General features: G+C 40.6%; 1 protein-coding gene across 1 annotated transcript; it reads right to left on the bottom strand.

Moving 5' to 3' along the window:
• Positions 1 to 4,494: 4,494 nt before the first annotated feature.
• LOC114691587 (olfactory receptor 1P1-like) lies at positions 4,495 to 5,448 on the bottom strand. The gene has a single exon (XM_028867027.1). It carries the CDS (start codon positions 5,446 to 5,448, stop codon positions 4,495 to 4,497), a length of 954 nt encoding a protein of 317 aa, XP_028722860.1.
• Between the last annotated feature and the right edge of the window lie 11,283 nt (positions 5,449 to 16,731).

Below are 16,731 nucleotides of genomic sequence, written 5' to 3'. Positions count from 1 at the left end.
AAGAAGAAATATGAAATAACATTTTCTCATCTCTTGCTAAGCCAGATTTGGTTTCTGGCACCATGGAGCTGCCTGAGAATACAGAGAAAACAGAGGCATAGCATCAGGACCACATTTCCTTTATACATTCATCTTTTGGAGGCCAGGCAGATTCCATAGCTTGACTGCTATAAATAGTGCCACAGTAAAGAGGCATATTTCCTTCTTTTCAGTAATGTTTGTGTGTCTTTCTCCATCATTTTACTTTCAACCTGACTAAGGCATTTAATTTAAATATTTGAAGAGTGCTTCTTTTAGTGAGTCTCCTATTGGGAATGTTGTGCCCGAAGTCCAGACCTCCCAAAAAAACCACCAGGAGACCAAATCCAATGCAAAAACAGAGTCTTCAGTACGAGGTATTCAGGCCTCTCTGTCCATCTGATGCAGCAGCAGAGCAGGAGAGACCTCGAGCAGCAGAGTGGGAGCTTTTATAGTGGTTAGACAAGGGGTCTTAGGGGATTCCAAAACTGCCTAGTTATAGACTAGGGACTGGCTCAAGTCCTGGTTAGGGGTATCTGGACTGAACTGATTGGCTATTTTGGGTCTAGGGAGTTGTAACAATTAGTCTCAGCAAAGGACATCTGGAATTGCTTGTCTGTTTCTGATTGGCCTTTCTCTCTCTCTGTGTGTGGGTGTGTTCATGGTTCTCTCTGTAAATAGGGCAAAGGTCAGGGGCAGTTGAGGGGTGGGCATCCTGATTAGGCTCAGGTCTTTTTGCCATGGCTGCAATTCTGCTGAAGCCTGGGTCTCTCAGGTATATTTATTTTTAATCTACTCTACCAATAACTTTTAGGTGGTATACTTAGACCAGACATGTTTAATGTGATTATAAAAAATGTTCAGAGGTAAACCTGCTATTTCAATATTTGTTTGTATTTGTTTTGCCTGATTCCCTGGTTTATTTTCCCTTTCTGCTTGTGAGTTTCTTGAATAGTTGGTTTATCTACAGTGTTTTCAAGTATATTACTTTGAATAACTTTAAATGGTTACATGAGGTATTACATTTTATCCATTAAAACTCTTTATATTCTATATTAAAACTTTTATCACACTATACTGTTTTCATCATCATAATGCTTCAGATGAGGTATAAAAACTCCTTTTAGCAAGCCTATTAAAATAGAAATATGATTTATTTTTAGGCAATCTTTGCTCCTTTTTCAGTAGACAATGAGAAAGGATGGATATCACTTTTCTAACTAGGACACTTGATACTGATTTCTGTGAAGACTTATGCTTGCTACGTGCTATACAATGAACTAAATCCATGGACATTTACTTGAATACCTCTTAGTATTTCCATGAACAAAAATAAATGTTAATTATTTCAGTCATTCTAAGACAAAAATGCAAATTACCAAGAACACAGGCCCTGAATGGCTGAATGTACTCATTATAGTTGACATGCTGAAGTGTGAACCTAAGTGAAGGAATCTAGAAAGAGCAGTTGGGAATAGGGGTGATGAGCCTCAGTTACAGCCTTGGAACAGTCTACAGTACTGGGGCTATTTTCCTATTTGGTTGCACTTGCCACAGCCTTCAAGGGAACCCTGAATTATGGGATATATTTTTATCTCTATTTGTGAAGGAGAAAGACTGAATACATTTTAACACTAGCAACAGATGCAGTCCCCATGTTATAGGGTAGAAGTTGGCTGAAACAGGAACTACAATTAGATCTGAGTGACAGAGACAAGATTGTGGTGATATTTTGCTTGTATTCTAACAAATAAAGCTTGCCTGGAGATCAGAGTGTGGAGCTAGCCACTAGTTACACACAGAGGCCAGGCAGTAGTGGCACATACCTTTAATCCCAGCACTTGGGAGGAGGAAGCAGGAAGATTATGAGTTCAGGCCACCCTGGGCTACAGAAGATTGATCCAGTTTAAAAGAGAAACATAGCCAAGTGGTGGAGGCACACACCTTTGATCCCAGCACTTGGGAGGTATATGCCTTTAATCCCAGCCCTAGGGATGTGGAAACAGGAAGTGATATGGCTAGGCAGAGAGAGGAATATAAGGCAGGAGGAAACAGGAACTCACCCCCTTTCAGTCTGAGGATTCCTAGAGGTAAGCAGTGGCTGTGGCTTGCTCCTTTATCTCTCTGATATTTCAGCATTTGCCCTGATATCTGGCTCAGGGTTTTTTTTTTAAATTATTATTAAGACCAATTAGAATTCATGCTACAAGCATTGTTCAAAACAGCAGATGGTACACCTCCTGAGGTTCTCTTGAGTGTGCTTTCTGGAGTCACCACCTGGATCATGACATTACCACTGACCACCTCACCCCGTCTGAGGTCCTGAGTGCTGCTCAGCTCAAGGAAGCAAAACTGCTGTGTGATCCATCAACATTTGTACCAAACCACAGGCAGTGACTGGAGTCTCAAGGGTTGTATGTGACAAAAGCATATATAAACCATGACATGTACAGCCAGCCAAGGTTCATCACAAAATGAGAATCCAAATCGAAGACCCAATTAAGTCCATGAGTGGTACCAGTATGTCAGTAGACAGAGGACTATCAGCTGACTCATGTACAACTTATCAGGGGCCACATCGTTTGAGAACACTCACACTCCTTCCTCCAGTATTTACCAACTGCCAACAGCTCCTCAACAGTCAAAGAGAGAAGAGGGATTCTATGAGCAAGGGGCATCAAGATCATCATAGGGAAACCTACAGAGACAACCAAACCAAAGTAGTGGGAACCCATGAACTTTAAACCAACAGCTGTGGAGCCTCCATGGGACTGGACTAGGCCCTCTACATAAGCAAGACAGTTGTGTAGCTTGATATGTTTAAGGGGCCACCTGGCAGAAGGATCAGGATCCATCCCTGGTGCATGAGCAGGCTTTTTGGAGCCCATTACCAATGGTGTGATGCCTTGCACAGTCTTGATACAGGGGGAGGGGCTTGGACCTGCCTCTACTGAATGTACCAGGCTCTTCAGATTCACTATGGGAGGCCTTGCCTTGTTGGAGGAGGGAATGGGGGCTGAGTTGTGGGGAGAGGCAAGAGGGGCAGGAGGAGGGAAGAGAGGGGATCTGTGATTGGTATGTAAAATGAATAAAAAAATTCTTCAATAAAAATTTTTATAGATTTTAAATTAATTTATTTGCTTTAATGAATTTATATTATTATATAATTTATATAGTTATATGAATTTAATTAAATATATCACTTTCCCTCTGTCTTAAAGGGCTACACAGACTTTTAGAATTATGAACGCTGCAAATGACAGTTCTTATTAAGGAAAGTTACAAAAAAGGACAGTCACACATATTTAAAAACTGAGGACAGATTCTGAAAATGATCATCAGTGTCCTGACATAAACATAAATGGTGTAGGTCAGTCATTCAATATCCTCTTTATTAGGCCAGAGACTTTGTATACACAGATATGAATTTGCTGGTAGCAGAACAAAGAACATTTATTTAACACATATCTTTTGCACGTGGAAGGAGTTTATTCTGAAATGATGACGAACGGCATAGTGAATACATACCCAGTCACCACCCAGGCTTTTATTACTACCATCAGTGCTCTGTGTTGTGCATAAATACGTGAGCTATGCTTTCACACTCGGGCTCTGCAATGGGTTTGTTTACACCAAGGTCACCACAAACGGGAGCAATGTGTCTCTAATGATGATGAACCACAAGGTCACAAGAGGGTAAGAATCTTAGTGAAAGGGAGGAAAGAGTGTAAGGCCAGAGGACCTGGAGGATTGCTGCAAAATAATATCATCTAGACTTGACAGGTGTGTTACATTCATTAACCTTCAACAGCTACAGTGGCCCGCAGAAGACCATACCAGGTCCCACCCAGTTTAGGAGCTGCAGGCAGCCAACTGATGCTGAACAGGGAGAGCAGTTTTCTTATGACAAGCTCTGTGGCAGGTTGTTCATAGCCTACTATTCAAGCTACACCCATGTGTATGTGGAGAACACGAGTTTGACTCAGTAGGAGATAGATACATGTGAGTACATGTGTGGGGAGCATACAGTAGATGAAGGGGATATGAGTTTGATAGTGAAAAGTGGGGGATCATGGGAAAAGTTAGATGTGAGAAGGGAGAGTGAATATGATCAAAATGCATTGTACTCATGAATGATATTGTCCAAACAGTACATTTTCTTTGGGGCAAAAAATAAGAATTTTCAACTCCAGAATATTGTCCCCATAGAAAGAATTGTCTTGTTGTCTGACACTGACTAAATCATCATTCTGGTGAATGAAATTATAAATAAAAGGACAAAGATGCAATTTATAACAAATCGAAGATGAAGGAAAGATTTTTACTTTCCTTAGATCTAAGAAACTTGAGATGGGAAGTCAATGAGCAGGGCTGTGATAAAGCATATGTAGGATTCAGAATGGGACACTTGAGGTAGAAATTTCTGAAAGATCCTCAGCAGAGTGAATGAGGACACCTTCTGTTTCTCCGCAGGAGTCACTGGCCCCAGGAGAAGGAGACTTTGCCCCTGAGAATTCTGACCAGTGCTCCCTTCATGTCTTTGTTCCGCAGGCTGTAAATGAAGGGATTCAGTAGGGGGGTCACCACTGTGTACATGACAGCAGCTGCTGTGTCCTCTACCACTGAGTTGGAGGAAGATGATGAGGGGCACAGATAAGCCCTTATCACTGTCCCAAAGAACAGGGCCACCACAGCAAGGTGGGACCCACAGGTAGAAAAGGCCTTGCGCCTCCCTTGGGCAGAAGGGACCCTGAGGATTGCTGACACAATGCGGATGTAAGACACAAGGATGAGCAAGAAGGGGATCAAGATGACTGCACCCCCCAGATAGAGAAGCACAAGCTCATTGATACGGGCTTCTGAGCAAGCAATCTTCATCAGGGGTCCCAGGTCACAGAAGAAGTCTGGAATGACCTTCTTGGAGCAGAAGGAGAGCCGGAACATGAGGAAGGTGTGTGTCATGGCGACAACATTTGTAAGGGTCCAGCAGGCTGCCACCAAGAGTGAGCACCGCCTGAGGCTCATGATCATTGTGTAGTGGAGAGGGTGACAAATGGCCACAAATCGGTCATAGGCCATTGTGGCCAGGAGGAAGATGTCCATGTCTCCAAAAGTCAAGAAGAAGTAGAGCTGGGCCAGGCATCCTGCATAAGAGATGGTCCTGCTCTGGGAGTGGATGTTCACCAGGGCCTTGGGTACTGTGGTGGAGGTGAAAAGGATGTCATCACAGGACAGGCTGGCAAGGAAGAAGTACATTGGAGTGTGGAGTCGAGTGTCAGTAACAATGGCCAGGACAATGAGTAGATTCCCAGCCACAGTGACCAGGTACATCCACAGGAAGATCAGGAAGAGGAATCGCTGCTGCTGTGGCTGTTCTGAGAGACCCCAGAGGAGGAACTCAAAGGTGCTGGTCTGGTTCTCTCTTGCCATGAGCACAGAAGTCAATGAGGAAAATCTTGAGCTTTCTTTCTGAGATTTTTCACTCTAGATGAATGCTGAGTATACCCCTCTCTGAGCTCTAGAGAAGAATGACAGTGTTTGCATAGTAACCATCTGGTCCATGCACAGGATACTTAATACAGCCTACCCAAGATGCTCTTCCAGAACTTTCTTGCAAGATTCAATGATGACCATTAAAATAGTCTTCTTAGATGCTTTTCTACATTTCACTTGGCCAAGGTCTCGTTGCTTATACTATATTTCTACTTAGCTATGATCTAAGGATCCACAAAGATTTGTTCACCTGCTTTCATGTGTTCTATAGTCACTGAATGCCAACCCTGCATCTTGTTCAGTGCCAGATAATTAACACAGTAATAATCCTTAGCCTCAGACAGTTTTCAGTCTCAAGATATGGGCAAAAGTACCTACTTTGAAATCTTAGACCATTTGGGTTGAGCCTGCCATGCCCAATTCAACCACTCTTGGATCTGTGGGCGGCTGTTTTCATCTGAAATGTTCTGATCCATCTGTGTCTCAAACTTAATATTTTGAAGACAACAGTTCATGTTTTCCATTCTTCTAGAAATCTTGTTCCATCAATAAGAAAACTACTTAGTAAAGGCCTGTGATATCCAGACTATTCTTCAGAGATTCTGCGAAGTGGACAAAGGAAGATCAAAACCTCTGCTGTCTAGAATTGTAAAACTGGTGGAGTCATTTGTGGTTTTAGCTCTTGTGATTTTAGATCATGGGAGATGGAGGTAGAAAGATCAGCAGTTAATGGCTAGCCTTTGCTACATGGTGAGTTTGAGTCCAGCTTGGGCTGTGTGAGAGCTCATTTAAGGAAATGGAAAGATATAAAATGCTAAACAAGTTAATAAAACATGTGAATATGTACATGTTCACTCTATTTCAGTTCTACCAATGAATACACTTCCAATTTCCTTTGTAACTTACCAAAGATATTCTGCATAAGACTAAACCTAGTCTCACAAAACTAATAATGACTCAACTATGAACTCTCAAAAATTCAGTAAAAATTAATTATAGGACTTAAAGAAGACAGTGACAAAATTAGAAAATAAAAATGCCCCATCAACCTGGGAAAATTGTTCAATGTCTTTAGTAGACAATTTTGGTAACAAAAAATCTATTTAAAAAAAATTGCATTCCATAAAATATGAGATAGGTTTTTGCCAAGCAGGATCACTGAATGTATTGTATAACACTGTCACTTCCTCCTTAATAACTATGCATTGGTTACTACCTCCCTAAGATGTCTCCTAGGACTCTTCCTCCCCTCTAAAGATCACTATTCTACATTGTGTTGGGTTATTGTAGACTACCCATAAATATGTACAATTATGTTCCATTATAAAATTACATAATTTTAATTATCTAAATTGCGGAATGCTTAGAAAAGAATCATAATAATGTCACACACCAGAGTCTATGGAATATTATTAGTATAGCAAAGCAGAATACACTGTCTCAAACACCTTCACAAGATACAATAAATCAGACGGGTGGTAGTGACACATGCCTTTAATCCCAGCACTCGGATGGCAGAGGTAGGCAGATCTCTGTGTGTTCAATGCCAGCCTGGTCTACAGAGTGAGTCCCAAGACAGGATCCAAAGCTACACAGGGAAATTCTGTTTGGAAAACAAAAACAAAAACAACAAAGAACCCCCCCCAAAAAAAAAACAACAAAAACCCCCCAAAACCATAAACTACACAGGACAACAGCCAAGTGAAGGAAAGAAGGAAGAAGAAAATTCATTTAAAGTTGAAATGGAGCTCAATATCAGAAAACTAACAAAAGCATTTCTTAGTTATATCCAACAGTTTTTCTACATGCAAAGGAACGAATTGGAACCCCCTACCTCAGATCATACACAGCATTAATTGAGAATAGACAAAGACCTAAAATATAAGAGCTAAAACTGTAAAGTCTTGGAAGAAAATACAGGTCTAAATTGTCAAATTAATCAATGGTTTCATAGATATGACACCAAATACATGTCACACAATAACATGTCAGTAAAGAAAACACCATCAGATTACATTTAATTTTAATTAAATGTAATTTAATTTAAATTAAAATTTAATTTAAAAAAATTAAAATATTTGTGCTTTGAAGGATGATCCTAAGAATTTAGAGTGTGGGAGGGTTTTTTTTGGGGGGGGGAGGAAGGAGTTCTGTCCTCAAGTTCTCCACACAGCTAAGGATGACCTAGAACTACTGATGCTTCTGACTCCACCTCCTGAGTCCTGAGACTAGAGGTATGTGCCAATGTGCTCCATTTGGGGAGTAATTATTAAAATTGTATCTGTAACATACAAGCAACAGTTATAACTTGATAAGAAGAAAATAGCTAACTGTGATATATTTTAAGTATTTTCCAGCATATACTTTCCCAAGCAACTTTACTAAAACCATATGATGAGATATATTTTTCTTTGAGTCTATGTAATTGTTTCCTAGAAGGCATAACTGTCTGTGCTAATGTTTTTTTATAGAAAATATTTTCTGTGGACAACTACCAAACAAAACTGTTTCAAAGACAAACAAAAAGGAGAGTGGGAGAAACAAACACAGTGAGAAGCCACTTCCCATCCTCTAGGTCCTCAGGTCAATAAACCAGGTAACATCAACTGTCCCAAGGATGAGAAAATGCTGAGGCCCTAGGACCCTGGTGGTGGAATGTGAAACAGTGTGACCAATATGGAAAACAATTTGACATTTCTTGAAAGGCTGATCATAGGGCTATCTAGCCTAGTTACACCAAAGAAAATGAAAAACTTGGACATAAATTTCTTAGCATTACTCATTATACACGACAGCTGAAAACAACCAAATGCCTACCCTTGGTGCAGGAATCCACGGTGACACAGCAGTGCCCCTGACTCCAGAGTGCAGATGTCACAAGTGCATGGAAGTTGGTGCTGTTCTGCATCAGAGCTCAGGCTGCTTCCTAAGGACTCACACTTCCAACAAGCCCAAGGTGATGCTGATGCTGGGCAGGGAGGGTGTGGTACCCTTTGCAGCCAGTCCTTGCTGTTCAAAATGAGCTGCTAAAGACTAAAGTCTGCAATGGGAATCCTAGCAACCATGTGCAATGCAAGGTCCTGGACTGGGCTCCATTTGAGCAGATGGCTTGAAAGGGAAAGTTTGCAGGTTATCTAGAGAAATTTGAATAGGGACCAGACATAGACCAGAATAAAAATTATTATTAATTAAATTGGAACTGAAAATGTTTTTGAGGAGATATGTAAGATGCTTTTTAAGATACAGACTGAATTTTAGGGGTGTAACACCACAGCAACTATAGCTTGTTTTTTTAAAAACATATTTCAACATAAAAATATAAGTTATTACAGCCTATATAAGATACAGGCAACATTAAATGGGTGTTCCAGAAATAAAAACCTATTTTGTGAAATGAAAACTTAAGCTATGCTCCACAAATTCAGATGCTAAAGTCAAAGAAAATAAAATAATGAGAAAAGCAGCTGCAGTTATAAAAAATAAAATCCCAACATCGAATTCAAGCATCTGAGAAATCCCGAGGGATGAAACTTAAGTAACTTGCTGGAACCTGAAGCAATTTCTACTAAGATAGACTGATCCTACATTTATAAATATCAACACTTTTTTAGATTCTATGCATTTTTAAAGATTAAGAAGACATATAGTTATATATACTTGATTTTTTTTTTGTTTTTGGTTTTTCGAAACAGGATTTCTCTGTGTAGCTTTGCGCCTTTCCTGGGACTCACTTGGTAGCCCAGGCTGACCTCGAACTCACAGAGATCCACCTGGTTCTGCCTCCTGAGTGCTTGGATTAAAGGCGTGCGCCACCACTGCCTGGCTATACTTGAATTTTTAGTGTCAAAGATATTCATTCATCAAACTCTATTAATACTAGCAAGCATCTCTTGAGAACATTATGAGATACTGCAAGGAGTTCTTCACCTGATTTGCCTTGTTGACCATTTATCTTCATTTGCTTGTGAAAAACCTGCTGCTCAGAGATCTTGCCTAATGCACACAGTAAAACTTTCCCCAAACTCCAAAATTTGGATCTTTGCTTGGAACATATCAAGTTGACTCTTCCCTCTCATTTTTAAGTGAACTCAAAGCTGAGTCTCCCCTATCATAAGGACTTTCTCAGTGAGGTAGGAGCAGATGACTAACAATGTAACACCCACTCAGGACAATATGTATTATGAGCTATGTAAGGATCTATGAAAGGAGATTGTTCACCAGATGAGGGACAGATATACACATACAAACAATTTCCTCAATTTTGATTACCAAAACTAGAAATAGAAATTTTATAAAAATTAATGCAGTAAAATGTCAAGAACAAAATCTATAAAATATCTAAGAATAAATACAAGTAAAGCCTAAGAGCTAAATAATGAAAACCATAAAATTTTATATTAAAAAGAAATCCTCCTAATTTTAAAAGAAAGAGGGAAATACTCTAAGAAAAGTTATTATCATAAAAGCTATAATCTCCCTCAAATAAAAATATGATTATAATAAATTGCAATTAAATCACTTGTCTTAATTTTTTTTAAAGATTTATTTATTTATTATGTATACAGTGTTCTGTCTGTGTGCCAAATCTCATTACAGATGGTTGTGAGCCACCATGTGGTTGCTGGGAATTGAACTCAGGACCTCTGGAAGAGCAGGCAGTGCTCTTAACCGGTGAGCCATCTCTCCAGCCTCACTTGTCTTAATTTTTAAGTCTAATTTCAAATAATAATGAGCCAACTATACCTCAGTTACTCTCCATAATACTATTCACTTGACAATTCATGACACTCTCTATATACTAAGGTTGTTTTGTTTTCTTTCTTCTAATGTCTTTCTAAAAATTAATTATTTCTTTTATCTTTTGAGATTATAATTTAATTGAATCATTTTGCCCTTCCCTCCAAAGCCTGCTATACACCCCTCCTTGCTCTTTTTCAAATTCATGGCCTCTTTTTTTCATTAATTGTTGTTACATGAATATATGTATGTATGTATATACATATTTATACATATATGCATATATACAGATATATGCATACATAGATAACTATACATATATACAATATATACATGTATACATATGTGTAATATATATATTCTTGAAAACAAAAATACAACCTGCTAGGTCTGTATAGTGTTCTTTGTAATCATGTTTTCAGGACTGACCATCTGGTGTTGGATAACCAATTGGTGTGCTCTTCCCTGGAGAAGACAATTTCCCCTGCTCTCAGCATTCCTTAGCTGCCTGTCTTAGTTCTTTGTCACAGTTTGAAGTCTCCTAGATTTAAACACAGACACACACACATGTCTACATTAGTATGTCTATTGTTGTCCTTGTTCACCTCATGTTTTGACAATTATGTTGCCTTCTATTTTCTTGATAAAAGTCCTATTTCTTGCTCACAACTGTGTCTTCACCCAGACTGAAAACACAATATGCACTTATAGCATGCTGTGGTTGAGAACATAAAGCATGTCCCCGGAACACAGGATGCTAATGCAGCCAGAACATTTTGACTCATCAGTGTACAAGAAATGTGCACGTGGTGCCACCAGGAACAGACAAGGGTAGAGCTGGCAAAGGACAAGCGAGCATCTGAGCAGCGAAGGAGAGACTTCCAGGGTGCCTGGGACCTAAGAGGACCTCCTCCCCTGGACTAGGACTGAAAGCCCGGCTCTGTCAGACTTGAGAATTCAGGAGCAAAGAGACCACCCCAACCTGTGGATGGGACACTTCTAGGAAAACCAAGCAGCGTGTTCCTGCCAGTGCCTCCAGTTGAGGCTAGAGTAGAACAGAAAAAAGGGAACAGCAGACCTGAATCCTGCCGGTTCTTTATGGACCCTGATGCCCAAACTCCTAAATCTTAAATCCTCTCAGAGGGACTTGTGGACCTTGCTGTAATCCTGTGCTGATCCAGGAAGGTAAGGTCTGTGAGTGGCCTCAAGGTCACACATGAGGGGACAGCAGAACCGTGTGTGATCTCTATTCTTTTTGATTCCAAATGGCGTGCTGTGGTGTGACATGCTTTAGACAGAACAACAACAGCTTTTCAGAGTCCATGTTTGAACCAAAATTGCTTCCTGATGGTAGCTGTGGTTCAGTGACAGGGTCTTTTTCTCCATGGTGGTCTAACAGACCCTGCCCTATGGCTCCTCAGTTGTCTTTCAGGGCTAGCTCAGTCTAGGTGGTCTCCTAGGGACCCGTCCCTTATATTTTCCATAAACAGTCCAAACCTTGGTGTGTGTGTGTTCTGTTAGTCAAATAAAGTAGTTTTTAATTTCTTATCCAGGAAGAATAGTCTTTCTGGAACTAACTGGGTCGTCAGACATTAAATTTCACTGCCTCTATTTTAACACAACAATTTGTCACTATAATTGCTAACTCCAGCATTACCACCACGTGAAAGGTCAGCCCCTGCCCTTTCACTACCGCTGTGATTCTGCAGTGCCTGAGCCAATAACGTCAGGAGCAAAGAGATGTTCACTATGCATACAAGCTAGGAAGGCATGAGCATTGGGCATACACAGCTCTGCTCTTCCATTCTGCCTTCAGAAATTGTGGCACATGACAGTAACAGAAACAAACAGCAGTCACCCTGACTTCATGAGAGAGAGTTCCAGGAGGGACTCTCCACTGGCTAGAGAGCCCAAGAAATGTCACCCTCTCTTCTGTCTGCATCTGTATTCAATGGGCCAAGTACAGGCTTGCCTTGATACAGATCCTAGGATATAGGATCTAGCCCACAGGAAGAAACTTGTCAGGCAAACATGTTCCCCTGTCCCTCTTGAATACTCTCCTTTCTGAGTGTGTGCTTTAGGATGAGAGCACAACACTCACAGCCACCCTAAAGATGCACCAGGATTTCCTCTTTGTGAAGGGAAAGGCTTCTTTCACCTGCCTGCCCTCCTGCCCTCAGGGATGGCTCTGCTTCACTCCACACTCCTTGTCTCAAAGCCTTCATTGGCCACACCAGCCTTAGGGCTCCTCCTTCATCTGCTCTCCCTGCAGTTTGTTTTCCAGACACACACACTGAAGTGTTTGTTGACTGCATCGATTCTCATGAGAATTATACATTTTGGTTGGAAAGATTTGAAATGTATATCATCTTTCCTCCCAAGCATTGCAATTGCCAAGGCATGGTTATGATTTCCCTGTCTGTAGATCATATCTGTCAGCTTCTACTTGCTCCTTAAAAGATGAAATATAAACCTTATTTACATTTTCTCCAGGACCTGAAAGCCTACTTTTGTGCTGGTTAACAGGTGTCCTTTAAGGATGGTGTCTCACCCCGCTTATAAGCTCACCATACTGCCTGTGTGTGTCCCAGTCACCACCGCAATGACCTGTGGCCATTTCTTCAGTCCTCTGTGATCATTGATGTAACATGAAAAGTTCCCCGAGACTCTGAGGCTGTTTCTCTTTCAAGTGGAGTCTATCAAGATCACATACTGAAGCATCCTCTGGTGCCCAGGGAAGCCCTACACACCCCATGCAGCAGGACTGCAGAGTGAGCTCTGTTCCTCAACATCAGGACCCCAATAATACCACATGTAGATTTCCAGCCCCGGGCTGTCAGAGGACTTACCCATCTATTGATTTCCCAGAAGGACCAGTGTGAGACTCCATCTCTTGTGGGAAGCTAGAGCTTAGCAATTGCCTCAGGACCCACACATTCCCTCAGGAGTAATTTCTTGAAAAGGAGAAAGATGTGGTCCAGTAGCATTGGACTTCTTCCAAGAAAATTCATTAACTCTCTGTTTCTTGGACTGATGTAGAGAAAGCTACCCCATACAACTAAATTAAATCTCCTCTGACCTATGACTTTTTACACAAGCCCCTTAAAGTAAATCATAAGCTTCTGTTGTAATTGTTTCATTGTGTGGGCTTCTTAGATAATAGATATAAAAATATGTATATGTATAAGTGTATATTTATATACATATATGTATATATAGATATATATTAAATCACTAACATTCTCCTTTCAGTATAGATTTTCCCTCAGTCTTTGTACACTATGGTAATAGCGTGGTGTTGTAAAGAGGTCAGGGAATAAGACTCCAAGATTGGTAAAAACATGCCAAGAGTCAAAGAAGCCATTTTGAAGCATTCTTATTGGCTAAGTCTTGAATAATAGAACAATGAAATAATGATACTAATGGATCATAACTAAGTGAATAAAATTAAGATAAGTATATTGCACTGATATATGTGGATGAATGAGGAGAGGGGAAGGTAAAGGAAGAAAAGGAAAGGCAAAGCAAGAAAGAATATTCATCCTTAGGACAGAATTCAGCTAATACATTTGAAATTTGAAAAAAATCAATACTGGTGAAATACCATGGCAATATTTTTTGCAGTCTACTTATTAATGATAATAGAAAAGTAACATCTATCTATACCCATTTCTGTATATGTCACCCTTTCCAAATGATCACAATTACATGCCTACATTTGGACAAATCATGTGTCTTCCAATATGATATACTGCAAAGGACACAAAAGTGACTTATGTGTATTCATGGCCAAATGTATAGCTAAACCTATACAAGATGCTGGTCTAGGACGTTCCAGGCTTTGCTCCCCACCAACAACAATGGTCTAACAACCCCTGGAAGAAATCACTCCTATTCAAGTTCGGTTGATGTCCAGTGTAGACACCTCGGGCTCTTTTGGTGTGTAGAATATGGACTCTCCTCCCAAAGCAGCCTCATATCTCCCATCTCAATGGACCAGAGGCATAAAGGGGGTAGGGATGGGTGTGGAGGAGGAATCACCATAGCTGTGAGTATTGACTAAAGACTTTTCTTCAGAGCTGACTGATTCTCTCCTACAGTGAGAATTCTCGAGGCCCATGACAGCAAAGAAGCTGCAGAGCAATTGAGGCAACTCAAAGACTAGAAACTTCTCAGTGCTGCTCTCCAGTGCCTGGGGGTCCCATTGCTTATCACAGAGTCCCGTGTCCTCCTCAATTCCCTTATATAATCACACCACTGGGAGGACTGAACACTGAAATGAGCTGCAAACATAGATCCTGGTTTGATTTTCAGCCAATTTCTTTCTACAGAGGAATGTATAACCCTGCAGGTGTCCTAGGGGATTACTGGTTTTCTCTCTGTGCTCCTAGATGGCCACTTCAATATTGGCAGTTACCAGTGTGTCGTTTCCCTGCATTAATTCCCAGGATATCAAGAAGAACCCACTGATACTGAACCTTCATGTCATTGTCTTCATGGCTAATAAATGCCACAGCCACCAGATAACCCAGCACTGTTCCTCTTCCTGTACTTTATTGTGAGGGACCTTTGATGATCTCTAGAATAATCTTGTCATGGTGTTTGGAGTTATTCCTCCAAGAATGAGCTTAACTCTGTCATACACAAGCTTCCAAACACCCTGATCCTATCATCCCATTTTAAAAGTTTCATTTCTGGCTGTGTAAGTGGAGTTTAAGGGCAGAACCTCAGTCTATAGCAACCCCAACAAGCCAGGCTCAGTCACCCAGACACCAATTAAAGATACGACTAATGTACTGGGCAAGATAGCACACATCTTCAATCCCAGCATTTGGGAGGCAGAAGTAGGTGGATCTCTGTGAGTCTGAGGCCAGCCTGGTCTATAAAGCAAGTTCCAGGATGGCCAGGCTAACATAAAGAGACCTTGTCTCACGACAAACAAACAAGAAGATATGGGTTAGGGAAAAACTTATCACTGTATAGGACAAAGAACTAATAAGGTGATTATTGACCTCAAGCTCAGAGGTACTGATATGAGCTTTAAGCTTAAAAAGAGTAAGAGCTGGGATGGAGAAGCAAGAGGTTATGTAATTTTGCAATCCTGGTCAAAATGTGGTCCTGCCTATCAGTTGCTCAGCTTTGGTTCTGCACGATGATGCAACAAATGGTTTGTGTATTAGTTGCTGTCATTGTCCAAGAGGGGCAGTTTTGTTCCTGTAACATTGTCTTTGACCTTCATGTATCTATTGATAATATCAAGAACAAATCACTAACTTAAATCTTCTTCATGTCACATGAGAAATAGGATGTGGTTTATTTATTTATTTATTTATTTATTTATTTATTTTTTAAATTACACTCATCACTCATGATATTCATTACTTACATTCATGATATTAATCACATTTGTGGTGTTCATAGATTACATTTGCAGTATTCATTCAATTATATATATATATATATTAATTTTAATGTTGAATATCATTTCTTGAAGGGGGTAGGAGGTTAAATACAGGCTTACAGCACAATGGGAGGACCCCGTAGGGCAGAAGTTCACTACTGATGTTTTACAATCTTGCATCTAAGCTGTTAATGCCCTTTATTCAGGATACACAGACAAGGAACTTCCCTTAAGCATTCAGGAGCGTGGAACCTGGCAGGGAATTAGCATTGGGAGGATATCAAGGTCAAGGTCCACAAGCAAGGCAACAGTTACCCAAAATGGGGGCCAGGGCCCTACAGGTCCCCCTTTTATTAAAAAATGAGCTTCTGACTTGGGTTGCGTGGGATCCAACAGGTCAGCAGGTCACCTTACCCGTCATGGAGATGCCTGCCCAGGCCACACAGGTGCTCTGTCTTAGGTTGGTGAGTGCCCCCAGGTATTACCTGTCTCTGAATACTCATTATCATACCGGCTCAATCATGTGTGAGCTGCATGGTTAATTGCTGCCAAAGATCTCAAAGTGGCACTGGGCTTGTAATCTGTGTGTTCCATACAGAAAAGACCAACAGAAGTCCTATCTCACCCATAGCCAGTAGGCTAAAGGCAAATGAGCCATTCCCTTCCTTAACGAGCCATACTGTATGTTGGAGTCCTTGTAAGATAGTATCCCAAAAGCAACTGGATCTTGAGTTTATAAGTTTATAATTTTCAAAGCCAATCGAGATGTATTTAACTACTGAATTAAATTTATCATGCCCAATAGAATGAAAGATTAACTAACTGTGGTAGCTACTTTTGTTGCCAGGGTCTCCACTGTGCTAGCTGTAGTAAGCAATTATGAAATGGTAATCCTAGAAACAGTAGCAGCGGTGTGTGCCATTGTTATAACAGCAACAGCTGCAGCAGCAATGTCAGATTCTCTTCTGGATTGTGTGGACATCCACTGGCATGGATACAACTCCAGGAACACGAACCACCAAGGCCCGTTTTCCTTGATTCCAGCATGACTTTAGCTGGCAGCTCTTCTGGAGAATCCAATC

This window comes from Peromyscus leucopus, chromosome 8b (genome assembly GCF_004664715.2).
Source record: "Peromyscus leucopus breed LL Stock chromosome 8b, UCI_PerLeu_2.1, whole genome shotgun sequence".
Classification (NCBI taxonomy): domain Eukaryota; kingdom Metazoa; phylum Chordata; class Mammalia; order Rodentia; family Cricetidae; genus Peromyscus; species Peromyscus leucopus.
The sequence above is the reverse complement of the archived record's forward strand: the minus strand, read 5'-3'. Positions and strand labels throughout refer to the sequence as shown.